Source organism: Zootoca vivipara, chromosome 2 (genome assembly GCF_963506605.1).
Source record: "Zootoca vivipara chromosome 2, rZooViv1.1, whole genome shotgun sequence".
Classification (NCBI taxonomy): Eukaryota; Metazoa; Chordata; class Lepidosauria; order Squamata; family Lacertidae; genus Zootoca; species Zootoca vivipara.
The window spans coordinates 88,447,988-88,463,971 of record NC_083277.1 but is presented as its reverse complement, the minus strand read 5'-3'; the positions used below and the strand labels follow the sequence as shown (position 1 = coordinate 88,463,971).

At 45.0% G+C, this 15,984-nt stretch overlaps 1 protein-coding gene across 2 annotated transcripts in view; it reads right to left on the bottom strand.

Moving 5' to 3' along the window:
• The window catches only part of GAS7 (growth arrest specific 7), a 142,687-nt gene that overhangs the window by 84,986 nt on the left and 41,717 nt on the right, over positions 1 to 15,984 (bottom strand). Inside the window, exon 1 of one of the 2 annotated variants that reach the window (XM_035104614.2) lies at positions 4,216 to 11,166. The exons of the other annotated variant lie outside the window; for it this stretch is intronic. Within the exon in view, the coding sequence (XP_034960505.1) occupies positions 4,216 to 4,218 (3 nt within the window). The 5' untranslated portion in view covers positions 4,219 to 11,166. Of the gene's footprint in view, positions 1 to 4,215; positions 11,167 to 15,984 lie in introns of those variants that run through there. 2 annotated transcript variants of the gene reach the window in all.

Sequence of the window (15,984 nt, the reverse complement as noted above, 5' to 3'; positions counted from 1 at the left end):
AACTTCCCTAAACAGAGCTGCCTTTAGGTATTTTCTAAATGTCAGGTAGTTGTTTATATCTCTGACCTCTGATGGGAGGGCGTTCCACAGGGCGGGTGCCACTACCAAGAAGGCCCTCTGCCTGGTTCCCTGTAGCTTTGCTTCTCGCAGTGAGGGAACCACCAGAAGGCCCTCGGTGCTGGACCTCAGTGTCCGGGCAGAACGATGGGGGTGGAGACGCTCCTTCAGGTATACTGGACCAAGGCCATTTAGGGTTTTAAAGGTCAGCACCAACACTTTGAATTGTGCTCGGAAACGTACTGGGAGCCAATGCAGGTCTTTCAAGACAGGTGTTATGTGGTCTCGGTGGCTGCTCCCAGTCACCAGTCTAGCTGCTGCATTCTGGATTAATTGTAGTTTCCGGGGTCACCTTCAAAGGTAGCCCCATGTAGAGCGCATTGCAGTAGTCCAAGCGAGAGATAACTAGAGCATGCACCACTCTGGCGAGACAGTCCGCGGGCAGGTAGGGTCTCAGCCTGCGTACCAGATGGAGCTGATAAACAGCTGCCCTGGATACAGAATTAACCTGCGCCTCCATGGACAGCTATGAGTCCAAAATGACTCCCAGGCTGCGCACCTGGTCCTTCAGGGGCACAGTTACCCCATTCAGGACCAGGGAGTCCCCTACACCTGCCTGCCTCCTGTCCCCCACAAACAGTACTTCTGTCTTGTCAGGATTCAACCTCAATCTGTTAGCTGCCATCCAACCTCCAACTGCCTCCAGACACTGAGATGAGGGCAATTGTAGTCCAAAAACAGCTGGAGCCCGAAATGTGGGAAACCCTGCACTAAGCTACAGTTCCTCCCCTCACGAAAATTCAGCACAGCACTACCTCAAGCACAGCACTATTCAGCAGTCAGTTCACCTGGCCAGCTACAACTCATCAGGTGAGGTATATTCTTCTATGAGCGAAGTATCTTGAACATGCAAATGCCACTGGGTGCAATTATAAACAGGAAGGTGTGAAAAGCTGGGGGAGAACTTTGAGGCTCCACAGCAGGATAGCTGGAGGTTAAACAGACTGCCATGGCCAATGATGAGAAAAATACCTTCTAATTAATATTTGGGCACCTGGAGGCAACTGGTAGACAAGGACTGTGTTATTTGGCAGAGGACTAACTAGCAAGGGCAGGAGAAGACAGGAGCAGTAGGGTTGACCCATGGGTTGCACAATAGGGAAACCCACTTTCTCATGTGAGGATAGGGGGAAATAATTGACAGGAACCGTTCTCAGAAACATTTTCACTGTGACCTGGAGCCCACTGCAACAAGATCACGCTCCTGTATCTCAGGATCCCAGCTTTCTACAAGCTGAGCAGACAAAGCTGCAAGACAACATGTAGTAGTAAAATCTGCATAATCCAACACTACAAAAGCTACAGCGCAGGCGAGTTACAGTACCAAAAATAATTCTTTGTCTATTTATTTAGCAATGGCAATTTTGTACTTTGTTAGCACCCATCTGTGAACATCTGTCCATGAACAATCTAGCTTTCTGTACAAAATACTTGTGTGTGAGAGTTCCTCCAACCCACCCTCCCTCCCTTCGTCTCCGTCCGTCTCTGTCTCTGTCTCTCCCTCTTGCACACAGCTCCATCTATACATACGGTAAGATGCATTTCCCAAAAGCACCATATGGGGGCTGTGCCTGTGTGCCAAATAGCTGAACTATACATCAGCCAGCTAAGAGAAAATATTCTGTTTCAGAGATTGCTACTGAAGTTGTATACAACTTCCAAGCTGACATGGGAAAGGATTTCCGCTCCAGGAGGAATCCAGTGAGCAATGTGTGAACAGCTGGGATGGCAAGAAATCAAGGTAGAAACTACACCTGGTGCCCTCCAGACTTTGTTGGTCTCCAACACCCATCAGCCCTAGCCAGCATGACCAGTGGTCAGGGGTGGTGGGAAGTGTAGTCCAACAACATCTGGAGGGCACCACACGGGCTCTCCCTGGACTATATGCTACTTAACAACCCCGTGTACTCTCCTCTTTCTCTCTACCACAGTAATATGCAACAAAACAACAACTCATAAGCTGAAGGTTCAACTACGTAAGTGATCATGTCATGTTGAACATTCTTGTTTTCCAACATGTTGCCAGGGGAAAAGGAGGCAATGCGGCACTGCTGCTCCACTGGGTGGTTCCTCCTAAGAATCTAGTTACAGGTAGGTAGCCGTGTTGGTCTGAGTCGAAGCAAAATAAAAAAATTCCTTCAGTAGCACCTTAAAGACCAACTAAGTTTATATTTTGGTATGAGCTTTCGTGTGCATGCACACTTCTTCAGGTATCTGAAGAAGTGTGCATGCACACAAAAGCTCATACCAAAATATAAACTTAGTTGGTCTTTAAGGTGCTACTGAAGGAATTTTTTATTTTCCTCCTAAGAATGTTACTCTTGGATGCATTTATCAGCTACACTTCCGAAAGTCTAGAGCAAGGTGTTTTGGGGCTCAACTGCGTGTGAAAATTCTTCTGAGCAAGAAAGCCTGTATCTTCTAATCCCACATTTGGAAGCTGGCTGTGGGTACTCAGCATGTAGGAAGGACATGTTGTACATGCCCAAAAAAACTACTACACAAATGATCCAGATTCAACCCTGACTTTGAAAATAAGCTTCAGTTCTGTTCTGAGGCATATGTTCCCCTGAGTACAGTATATTGAAAGCTTTGTATAATATACATTTAGTCACCGATACATTCATCTCCCTTGGGAACAGCCATGCTTTGGCTTGAAATGAACTCAGAAAAAGGATTCTAGCTTTTGTCCCAAACTTAAAGATAAAATTTTACAGAGATTTGTGATGGCTGGATATAAATTTGCTATGATATTTTCGCATGCAGTTGTTAAAGCAGCTTCATTCTTAGAAGCATTCCAGCAGAGATCACAGATTATTAATTTTTAGACAGGGTAGTTGAGAATCACATATACCACCTTAAAAACCATGCTCTGTTTGCTTCTGTAGCCCACAAAAAAAGTTGTTGTGTAAGCCTGCCCAAACGTAACCTTCATCTTCAAGACACACACCAAATATCAATGCAGAAGTATGTCCATTCCACAGAATTTGCAAACCATTTGATATATTTGGATTCACACACACACACACACACACACACACACACACACACACACCCCAAAAGGTGCTACCCACAGTAATTTGCTACAGACAATGAATTCACCCAAGCAGAAATGAATACAGTGAGTTTGGAAGGAAGGACGAACTGTGCCCAAAACCACATGCACTTTTGTTTTGTTTTGTGAAGATCTACTGTACTGTAGATCTACTGTACAGATTTTCATGCAATTCCTCTGTTACTTGGCTGAAATGGGCTCTTGTGCAGGTTACTGCACGTAAATATCCAGTAGTGTGCTTAGTTTTAATGCTCACAGTGAAACACTGCAGGGGATATGTTATGTGGTGTTGCTACACTTACATACTTATGATGACTACTATAACATTTATATTCTGCCCTGCTATTATTCCTATACAGATAAGGTCTATGGAATCGTGGCAGTTAGCTGTAGTTGGGCAGCCATAACAGTTGCAGAAAAATATACAAGCTGGTCCTTCTTCACTGTTCTCAGTCAAAATGTCATACTAGGAGCCCAAGAAGATCTTTTGCTTTATCATCAGCTTCTTGTTAATAAATACACTTGCTCCAACATTTGGTTGTGTTTTTCCCAAAATGAAAAAAGAAAAAAGAAATCTACTCTCCCACACACAGACTCTCAGGATTTCTCCCTTACCTTCATTTAGCAAGACCTAGTGATTTCTTTTTCTTTTTTCAAATGCCAGGGCTTGGCTGGCTGCATTGTAACAATTTAATGGATGAAGCGTTAGGCACTCATTAAAGCTGCTCTGAGAGATGTCTTCTTTTTCTATGTGCGAACGTTTTTAACGATTAAGAAAATTAGCTATATCCTGCCCCTTCAGACATTCTGGTTTCTTTCAGCCAAACCACTAAGAGTTACATAACGACGAATCTTGGAACTCCATCAAGTTCCCCATGCCCTTCCCAGACTCGCTCAGCATCAAAGAGAAGCTCAAGAGGATGAAGGTGACCAAAGATATAATTATGGCCAAGCTTCAAAATGGAAGGGTGTAAAACATTTATATCTGCAAATATAAACATTTATCAGTGCATCTGGCTCTTCTCCAAATAATGCCATCTTACCATTGGTGATTTTGCCCAAGTCCTTTGTAGAAATTAAGTCCCAAGCTGGAGCTGGTCACAAACTAGTTCTCCCTCTGTGAGATGGAGTGAGGAAATTACCCACTGCTTGTTCTGCTTTGTGTGTGAGTAATGAGCCAGTGTCCAGTATCAAAACTCAGAGGAAGGGCAAGGGTCAGAGGGGTGTGTGTGTGTGTGTGTGTCAAACACTTCAGCACTTCCCTTCCCTCAATTTTGTTCTTTGGAAATCAAAAGGACCCATTCTAGAAGCTTTCCAGATGTGAAGCTTCTGGAAAGTCTTTTCCTCTGCCAGCTTTCAAATGTCTGTGTAGGTGATGGGGAGCACAAAGCGAGGGTCTGTACCACTGACCAACTGCTCCTCATGCACAGACAGGACAAACAAGGACCGCTTTGTCAAGCTTCCCTTGGTTCAGTCGTAGCCTCTCTGGCCTCCCATGTCCCCTATTTCTGTCTCTCTGGGGAACTTTTCCCTTGAACTTACATCAAGCCAACCCTTTGTACAAAGATTGACCCGGCTTGTGTTCAGGGCTACAAAGTGAAACATAAACTCACATGGCCAAATGGGCACTGTGAGGACGTGGGATCTGGCATATAGAGGACAAGCTGTACTTATTAGTTTTGAACTAAAGAACACTTCTTTCCCCATGTACACCCCCAGCACCCTATAAACAAATGCTTCACTTTTAACCATTTTCTCAGGGCAAGACTGAGAACAAGAATGTTTGCACCACAGCTTTCCCTCCAGCATCTCAACAGAGAGCATAGCTTTCCACATTCACTCTGAATTGACTTTGTGATGTCACTACATAGGCAGCTCCGATTGGCTGTGTGCATGCTGCAGAGGAACTGGCAGTGTGTTACAATCACAGGAATGTGAGGAGGCCACTAGCAGGGGAAAGTGACACAAGAACTGCTGCTGGGAGTGGAGGTGAAAACCAGAGGACAGGTTCAACGTAGGGGAGGATGCAAGGAACCGTTTCAGCCCTGCCAAATGCCCCAATTCCATGTGAACGTGTTTGGAGAATATTTGACGCAGGGTTGGTTTATGTAGCTCTGGCCAGTGCCTGGATGGGTGATGGCCTGAGAACCACATGAGCACTGCCTTGGATTGTCCAGGTGGGATATAAATCTAAGAAAAAAATGAATAGCCTGACTACTGCGGTCCATACATTTGCAACCTCCTAGTTAGACCACCATGATGCTCTGTATGTGGGCTTTCCCCTGTGCTAAGTCCGGAAGCTGTAGCTAGTATAGAACACATCAGCCAGGGTGCTCAGTGGTGACCCTAGGGATGCTCACCCATGCCTTATGTTGAAAGAACTGCATTAGTTGTTTGTCAGTGGCCCAGCAATGTTCATGGTTTTATTACTGGTATAGGGAAAGGTAAAGGGACCCCAATAAACATATTGGCTGTGACATTTTTTACAAACTGAGTGATGTCTGGAATTTCTAATAGCAACGATGCTGGCAGTATCACATGGCTGGTTCAACCATTCCCTTCATAAATTAAAGGTAAAGGTAAAGGGACCCCTGACCATTAGGCCCAGTCGTGACTGACTCTGGGGTTGGGGCGCTTATCTCGCGTTATTGGCCGAGGGAGCCGGCGTACAGCTTCCGGGTCATGTGGCCAGCATGACAAAGCCGCTTCTGGTGAACCAGAGAAGCACACGGAAATGCCGTTTACCTCCCCGCCGGAGTGGTACCTATTTATCTACTTGCACTTTGACGTGCTTTCGAACTGCTAGGTGGGCAGGAGCTGGGACCGAGCAACGGGAGCTCACCCCGTCGCAGGGATTCGAACCACCAACCTTCTGATCGGCAAGCCCTAGGCTCAGTGGTTTAACCCACAGCGCCACCTGCGTCCCAGTATAGACCCAGTATTGCTGGTATATAAAGCCCTAAACAATTTGGGACCAGGGTACCCAGTGGAATGCCTTCCCCATTACACTCTGGTTTGAGCCTTTAGATCTTCCAGGGAAAAGCTTGATGTGAGGATTGTCTCACACACAAGTGAAGTCTGGACTGGACTTTCAATGGTATAAACTATATACAGCTTGGCTTCTGAGAACCTCAGTGCCTGCCCACCTTCTTTTATATACCCCTAACTACTTCCAGCATTCCTAGCATCTGATTTGCCCTTCCTAACCTCTGCAAAATCGACATCCAGAAAGGAGTCATTCTGAATTGTAATTTTAATGATTAACATTAAGGAGATCTAATTATGTTGGTCTAATAGATGAGAATTATATTGGCCCAGAGTTTTTAAACACTGAATTCTAGCTCTTCCTAGCAAAGCTAACACTTTAGTGAGAATCATGGACACACCCAAACACACACACACACACACACAGCTCTCATTAAAGTATAATACATCTTTCCACACAGCCACTGTCTGGCTGAGCTAAACTGTGAATGTGGTCCATCTGTGAACCTATGGAGATGCCTAGGGCTGCACAAGCTGACGCCGCAGATTTATGCTGCCTGCGGAAACATAAGACAGCAGCACATGACTTCCTGACCCATCCTGAATAGGATGCATGTCCATGGCGAAAGTTCAAGCCTTACTCAACAGAGAAAACCACTTCTCATTTACAAACTGCAGGAAACCCCCACAAGAAAAAGAGGGACCCTGATGAGGAAACATCTGCGCACTTGACACAGTTATTCGTGCAAAGGGGGTACAGTTTGCACTATTCACTAGCAAGTCCAGATCCTGAAGTAAATTAGCTAACTGTGAAGGTGATTGCTTTTAAATGTTTTTAGATTAAAACATTTCAAAACAGATATGCTTATTTTAAATTGCATAATTTCAAAATTCTGGTGTTTACCATCCTGGGCTCCTTTGGGAGGAAGGGAGGGGCATATTATATATATATAGATTGCAGGTAACTTCTGATGGTTGGCTACCTCTGATGCAGACAGATCTCTGGCTGGTACAGTCGTACCCCGTTTTGTGGCCGGGATCCATTCCGGAGCCCCGGCTGCTAGCCGAAAAGGACGGAGGGCAAAGCGCCGTGTCGCAGAGCAGTTTGTGCTTATGCACATGCAAGAGTCACAAACCCGGAAGTAACCCGTTCCAGAACTTCTGGGTTTTCAGCAGACGTTCACTGGAATGGACGCTATACAAGGTGGACGTTCGCAGAGGTATTACTGTATATACCGGGCATCCCCAAACTTTGGTCCTCCAGATGTTTTGGGCTACAATTCCCATCATCCCTGACCACTGGTCCTGTTATCTAGGGATCATGGGAGTTGTAGGCCAAAACATCTGGAAGGCTGCAGTTTGGGGGTGCCTGATATATACAATAACAGCAGCACAATAAAAGCAAAATATGAGTCATTGTAACAGGCAACTTTTTTAAAAAAAAGAAAACAATGTTACAAAACAGGCCACAGACAAATGTAACACCTTTCAAAATCGTGCATGGTTGTGTTAGCTGCAATTTACCAGCAAAACAATGACTGCAAACCTTGAGCATATTTTTTATTACATATAACTTGTTACTGTCTTCCAGAGAATTCTAGCCTGATAAAGCTGGTTCCGTTTAACTTCCTCTCTTTGGCACGGTTCAATGTAGCTGACACAGGCTGCGCTGCTAAGAGATGTTGGAAAATGGAAACAGGTCAAACAGCTGCACTAAATGACCTAGTTCCTTCGCAGCCTATAATTCCAAGTGCCTGAATGGGTTGAGCAGGACCACAGGACAGAGACAGAACATGTGCTCTGTATGTAGAAGATCCAAACTTCAGTTCCCAGCATCCCCCTTGAAGAAAGGGCCTCAGGGACCAGGAATGCAAAAGAAAGGCCTTTTGCACTTGGAGAGCTGCTGTCCTGGAAAACCTGTGGCCTGTTAGACTCCCATCATACCCCAATGGCTATGCTAGTTGTGGCTGATGAGAGTCTGAAATGTCTAGGAGGAAGCAGGTTTCCCATCCCTGAAGCACATAAATCCAGAATTATCTGATTCCATATGAAATAGCATACTGGTCAGGTCAGGAGAAAAGATAAACACTTGGAAATTATACAACAACATCGTGAAAAGTGTGTTAATGCAACACGAATGCCCAAACCATGGGCAGCCCTGTATGTACCATGCAGTTTATGATTGTGGCAATGACCAGCTCTCCCCACCCCCAGCCCCCAATCAATCACCCTCAAATGTTCATGTTGCTGAAATTTTGGTTCTTCCTTGCATCTTTACAGAACATTTGGTTTCCATGGCATCAGATATACCGTGTGAGATTGGGCTTATATTTAGAAACTGGAACAGGGATCATGTGAGCACCCAAATAGATATGCTCGTGTTGTTATAGCAACCAACAACTTCTATCTACGATTACTCAAATCAAGATTCTTTTCAGTTGGTAGAAGAATTCACAGTTGAACAAAATGACCCTGTTAGGAATCTCAGCTCCAGAGAGCAGACCCAACCTGGGATGAATATTGCTTGTTTTGCCAATGTTGAAGACGAGCAACAGAAACAAAAGCCTGGCATTGCTGTAGTATTTATGACTGGGTGGCATTCAGCAGTTGTACAGTTGGAGAGAACCCAAGAGGAGCAAACATGATGGTGCAGCTTAGCCCCCGATGACCCTTTCAAGAGTCACTTGCCCAAATGAATGAGAGATGTACCAAGCCCAGACTGCACATACCACTCTCGCCACAAGCACACACTATGGCGTTAGCAGGACACCTCTAAAGGGCTTTGTTGCCCTCTTGAGCTCTGGAGAATAGGCTCATTGTTGGTAGCTTTTCAGCAGTTCTTGAACTGTCAGAGTCACAAGGCAGAGAGACCAAGGACAGCTGCAAAGTAAGAGCTCTAAGACTTGCGTCACACGTTCAGAGAGTCCACAGCAGGCATCCCCAAACTTCGGCCCTCCAGATGTTTTGGCCTACAACTCCCATGATCCCAAGCTAACAGGACCAGTGGTCAAGGAAGATGGGAACTGCAGTCCAAAACATCTGGAGGGCCGAAGTTTGGGGATGCCTGGTCCACAGCATAACCCAACAGGGGGCACATCCAGGCTTCATAAACCGGGGTTGATCAACTTAACCTGGGTCTGGAGACTTGCAGTTAGATGCACATGGCTTTCTATATGGTCCTCTTCAGTAACTGAATGGACGCTAAACTAAGCCTAACAAGCATACTCGATCCAAAGCCCCAATGCCACAGCTTTCAAGGCCCTCCAAGCCCCTGGAGACCAACAGGGCTTTGTTCCACTTCAAGTTTTCTTTACCTGCAGCCTCTCCTCAGAACCTTTAAAGATTTTCATTTCTTTGAGTGATAACTTTTCGTTTCTTGCCAGTGTCAGTGCAAAACATCAACACAAAGCTGACCACTTCACATTGCTGCATGGCAGGGCCAACCCTCTCTCGCATGAGCTTGTTGCAGCAGGTGCCGCCAGGGCAGCAGCCTATGCAGCACAGAACACTGCAGCACAATGCTCTGGTGTGCGTGGAAGCACCCCCTATTTTGCAGATAAAGTGCAAGAGTGCTTGCTTGCCACCCATTGTCTGCGGGCTATTTTCCCCTCAAGTTTTAGCACACTGAGTGAAGGTGGTTAAGGAATGGCAAGCAGCTGTACAGTCCCTCTACTGAGAGTCCCACACATTGCTGTGGAGGACCTGTGGACATATTCTACCAATGGTAAGGTACAGCTGGGGCGTTATTGATCTGCTTAAGCTAGAGGTGGGCAACCTGTGGCCCTCAGCCCAATTTAGGCTGTGCCCACACTATACCTTTAAAGCACACTCAAAACACAGTCCCTCCCCTCAAAGAACCCTGGGCACTGCAGTTTGCTAAAGGTTGCTAGGAATTGTAATGCTGTGAAGGCCAAACAACAGTGCCCAGAATTCCTTGAGGGAAAGAATGTGTTTTGAATGTGCTTCAAAACTACAATTTGTATGCAGTGCTAGTGCACACAGGAGCAGAGACCCCTTAGGGAGAGGAGAGGGGAGCCGTGGGGGGCTAGAAAGAGGGGGACAAAGTCCTATGCAAGGAATAAGACTCCTGACAAAAGCAACCTGTCCCTCAACACGCAGCCTGCTGCGTAGGGAAGGAGAGAGAGAATGTAGCAGTAAAAGAGAAAAGAGAGAGCCAAAATAGAGTGGCCCTGTATGTGGCCCCCAACAGATTAGCCTTTAAAGAATGTGGCCCTCAGCATAAAAAAGATTCCTTATGCCTGACTAAAGCCCTGAGGCTGGTGTAACAGGGAAGAGTCAGGCATCACCAAATCTACATCCAGGCTCTCTGGAGGCAAAGGTGAACCCAACCTATATCTCCCTTCCACAGATTAGGGCCAGGACACAAAGATGGATGAGTGTGAATAGGAAGTTAAGAGTCAAGTTATTGGCATTGCTTGGAATTTCAGATTCTCCACTCCGGTTCAAAGTTGTGTGTGTATCTAAACAGAACTGGGAACCCCAACAGGAAAGAGTTGCGTAAGATTAAACTTTGATACAACCGGCCCTCCAAAGAAAAGAATCAGATGCAGAGGTGAGTCTCGAGAGTCCACTTTCTGTGAAACAACATTTGCCTATAAAGCGCTGTATGCTTGCAGGAGCCTGATTTTTATATACTTTTCATCCAGCAATATGCAAAGACATTTCATATGCAAGACTTCATCCCCACACTTGTTTTTTTAAAGGATCTCTCAGTTGTGCAACAGTGACAAATCTGGTTTTATGCACATCAAAAATCGATATGAAAACACTAAAAGTGGCTTGGAAACACGGTATATAGAGGAAAGGGGGTTTGTTTGAACAATAAAGACAGGTGATCATTTCAAGGCTGCCTCTTTTGAGAGACAAGCCTGATAAGCACAATATATCTATTGCAGGCCTATAGCTTTTCAGACTGTAGGTAGAGATCGAAAGGTGGGAAGGATTCAGTAACCTAGGCTACCCCTTAGCATGCTTGCAGTTCTGTCGAAAGAAACATTTTTAGCACCCACCTGCACTCCAGACTCAAGCTTACTTCTACATCTACTGTTCGTGCGAACGCGGTCAGCTGCACAGTAGCTTCTCCTAGTGTCGCCGACAAGCCTCAAGCAAGAGCACAAATGGAAACTGAATGGCTGCAGAGGGCCTGGTTCTCTCTGCCCCAGCCAGCAGTGCTTTGCTGTGCAACTGCTCTCTCTCTCTCTCACTCTGTAGTAGCCCTTATTAAAGGAAGGGTCTTCTTCCTCTCTCCCTCCCTCCTTCCTTGGTTTGCCTATGAAGATTGCCGACTGCTTCCCTCATTTGACTGTGCCACTGGGGAAGTGGAGTGGAGAGGAAAAAGCTGAGCGGTTTTCTATTTGCTTGCTTGCAAGAGAAAGTAAATTGGGGTAGGTGTGGGGAGAAGAGAATATGGAGAAGGAATTATCCATTTCTTTATAAACAGGCTAGGTTTAAGAGGCAGCTGCCTACCTTCCAATATTTTACAGAGGAAATGCAGTGACACTTCTATGCATGAGCGGGTGGGTTTGGAGGGCAGAGTCAAGCAAGCAGCACAGCCTAATGGCCCATGCAGAGCTAATAATCTAGATTCAAAAGTGCCAGAAGCAGAAAGCGAAGGAAACTAGAGGTTCATGCAAGCCAATGGCTCCAGATGACAAAAGCGATGAGGCACACCACACTTTTCAAAATTCCTTGTACTTTGCAAGTCTCCCCTTTTAAGCCCCCCTCCTCGATCTTTTCCAAGTCTCCCCACACTTCCTCCTTAATTTTCTGAGATCAGTAACTTAAAGAAGGAGGGAGCAGGCTTGCCAAAGGCTTTAAGGCAGCCCCCATGCTGGAGGCTCAAACAAGAACACAGGACTTCTGAAAGCCCCTGCAATTTCACAAGCAAGCTACTTTAATTCTGAGTTAAATTCCCACTCAGCCAACAAGGAAGGATTAAATCCTGCTACCTTGGCTGCCAATGCAGAATTCAAACCTGTCCTCTCATCCATCAGATGACGTCACCAGTGACATAAGCTGATGGGTAGGTGGCCATGGTTTGGGGGAAATGGCCTCATGGGTCAAAATTGCACGGTGGGCTGGAGGAGCCCCACTCCTGCTATAAGGTAAAACAGTGTCTATCTACATACAAGCTTGTTTCTTTAAGGCTTCAGCTTCAACTGAACAGACATGTGTATGGCACAAAAAGACAATAGGGAAGGCACCACTTGTTTCAAATTGTGGTGACTAGATGAGACAAACTAGATGTCTGTCCCGGATGAATTTTGAGTGCGGCAACTGATAAGCAATGGGATTCACTGCTGTGTGAGCTGGAGAAGAAGGGGACCAGAGGAAGAATCGTTAAGAACACAACAGCCTACTTTCAGTTTATGACGCTGCTGTAAGAAGAAGTCGGAATTTCCCCTCTCCCTCCCCAATTCATACACAATTGTGGCTCCAATACGGAGAGGATTCCAAATAATATGACAACTCTAATCTATTTAACCTCTATGGCTAACATCCCAGTCTACATGAACTTCAGGTTACCATCCTAAACCTACTTTATTAGTGAGTTGTGGACTTACTTCTGAGTAAACATGCACAGGATTGCACTGTCTAGAAGTGCTGCCTTTTGCGAGACTCTGTGAAACTCTATTCCATATGGGAATTCCATAGCTACCCCAAACTGCCGGGGGTTAACAACTCTCCTTTACATGATTACTATTTCTGAGAAACAAGCAAAGATTGTTTCCAGATTTTCACAGGGGTTCGTGATTTTCTTTCAATTTACTTTAGCATTTGATTTGATCCCTGGGTGTATAAACAAAATCACAGGACGAAGCCCATTCACGGTTTATTATCGGAAGGCAACTGATCACGGACACAAATCCCAAGTGGGTCAACAGCCCTGACAGGTGGGAAAGGCAAAGTGGAAGCCCTGTCATGTTCAGTGATTTTTGGATTCAGTTTAGCTTCCATAAATGCAATGGTGAAGTTTGCAACCAAAAAAGAAAAGAAAAAAGCCGCAGCAGAAAATCCACAGGAGTCAGCAAGAGTTCAGAAACTAAAAGAGCTATTTTTAGATCTTGGTGAGAAAATTTTAATGTGATTACCCCTCAAATGTCAAAAGGGATTCCTGGGAGATCAATAGATACGATACAGCTGCCAAAAAACTGTAGTAGTGAAGCTGGAGAGAGTCTGGGAGAGTGGCCGAACCTTTGGTTCCTTTGAAACAAAAAGGGCAGGCACAACACATAATTAAGAGGAAGTTTCTTCATGTTGTTGGTTTAAGTAACTAACATTGCCTAATGCAACTTAAAAAAAAGTGAGTAGTCTCGTTTTTTTACATTTCCCCATACTTCTTGTCCCTGCAACATAGTTGCACATAAATTGAAACTCCCCATAATTTGGGAAGTGGGGGTTGCAAGAAAAATGGGATTCAAGCCCCAGGCTTCTAGGCTTCAGAATGTCTTGGATGACGTCATGGCCCAAAGATGTCTACACCTACTGCAAGCTTTCCTTTCTAGCACAAAACAGGCTAAAGTATGCAAATCAAGAATGCAAAGCACACCCTTGTCCTGCTCACACTGAACTACTTACTGGTGCCTGGAGGTGGGGGAGGGGTGCAGGGTCCAGGTAAGTCCAATTCACACTGGGTACGGGCATTGGCTTCATGAAGATCTTGGCCCCTCAAGCAAATGTGTGTTGCATCCAAGATGGCTAGACATCGTGAGTTGCAGCCACACTATAAGCACCCAATTCCCTAATCACTCATGGCATCTAATAAAAAAGGTTAAGGACCCCTGACAGTTAAGTCCAATCACAGGCGACTCTGAGGTTGCAGCACTCATCTCGCTTTATTGGCCGAGGGAGCTGTTTGTCCGCAGACAGTTTTTCTGGGCCATGTGGCCAGCATGACTAAGCTGCTTCTGGCGAACCAGAGCAGCACACGGAAACGCCGTTTACCTTCCCGCTGGAGTGGTACCTATTTACAGTGGAACCTCGGTTTACGAACACCTCGGTTTATGAATTTTCAGTTTACGAACGCCACGGACCCATCTGGAACGGATTAATTCACTTTCCATTACTTTCAATGAGAAAGTTCGCTTCAGTTTATGAACGCTTCAGTTTATGAACAGACTTACGGAACCAAATACACCCATGCTTCGGGTTAAGTACGCTTCAGGGTGAGTACTCCGCAGACCCGTCTGGAACAGATTAATCCACTTTCCATTACTTTCAATGGGAAAGTTTGCTTCAGTTTATGAACACTTCAGTTTATGAACAGACTTCCGGAACCAATTGTGTTCATAAACCGAGGTACCACTGTATCTACTTGAACTGTGTGCTTTCGAACTGCTAGGTTGGCAGGAGCTGGGACCGAACAACGGGAACTCACCCCGTCGCGGGGATTCAAACCACCAACCTTCCGATCGGCAAACCCTGTAAGATGACACAAATCTACTGACCTCAGACAGACCCTCTAGAATGTAGGATGATACGTTATACCTCTAGTGAAGTGGACTGCAGTTGGCAAAAAGTGTATGGCACAATAAATTTGCTCCATCTTAAGACTGTTGTTTTTGCTGTAACAGATTGCCCCTCTGGAAACTGCCCCTGGTAAGTAATTTGAAGAGGTACAGCAATGATAGGACTAGTTACAGGTAGGTAGCCGTGTTGGTCTGAGTCGAAGCAAAATAAAAAAATTCCTTCAGTAGCACCTTAAAGACCAACTAAGTTTATATTTTGGTATGAGCTTTCATGTGCATGCACACTTCTTCAGATACACTAGAAACAGAAGTGTCAGACCCTAGCTTTCTTTAGCACCTCAGCCCAGGACTAATTGCAGCCATCAGCAGCCATTAACACCCATCTACAGGTTTACCACTCCCATCAGCCCATCTCCCATTTCCACCCACCCCCACCACCCTCTGTATATATATATAGGGTCTGACACTTCTGTTTCTAGTGTATCTGAAGAAGTGTGCATGCACACGAAAGCTCATACCAAAATATAAACTTAGTTGGTCTTTAAGGTGCTACTGAAGGAATTTTTTTATTTAGCAATGATAGGAATCATGAACAAACCATGTCAAAAGTATGGTAGTTTCTAGTCACTGCCTTACTTACATCTGTCCATTGATTTGGTAGAGAAAAATAATACTTTAAACTCCATGTTACACTTCACCCTTCACTCTGATTTTGCAGCTACTGACCCATAAGGCAGAGGTGTGCTAATGGATGTTACTTCTTTTTGTACCATAGAATAGAAACTTTATTCGCCTCAGCCAATGGCCATAGCAACAAGGGAACATAACAATATACACAGAAAAAAGTGAAAATTAAATTTAAAAGCACAGTTTGGGGTCCTGAGCTAACAGTCAGATAATGGACCTTATTCTGATTGCCCCAGCTAAGAACCTAGCAACCTTTGCTGTTATCTGCTCTGCTTGATCTGCCAGAAGAAAGGACATATTGTACCATATTGAAGTGGGAATCAACAGCTGTACTAAAAACAGAACTCCTAGATATGCCACCAGCCTCCCATTTTTGAACAAGGTTAACACACTGCCCAGCTATACCAAAACTTACTATATCAGCTGAATAAATTTCAGAGGGCACCTCCTGAAAATATTAAAAGCCGTATTTCATTTCTTTGATCTTTCCCTGCGGATTGTTTTTAAATTCCAGATTTAAAATCACACACGAGGGCTAATTTAGATAACAGCTTTAAATCAAGTTTCCCATTTTGGAACTCATGTATTTCCTGCAGAAATTTGCATTATTGGTGGATTCTTTTAACACATAAAAACATTTTGGTTTGCATC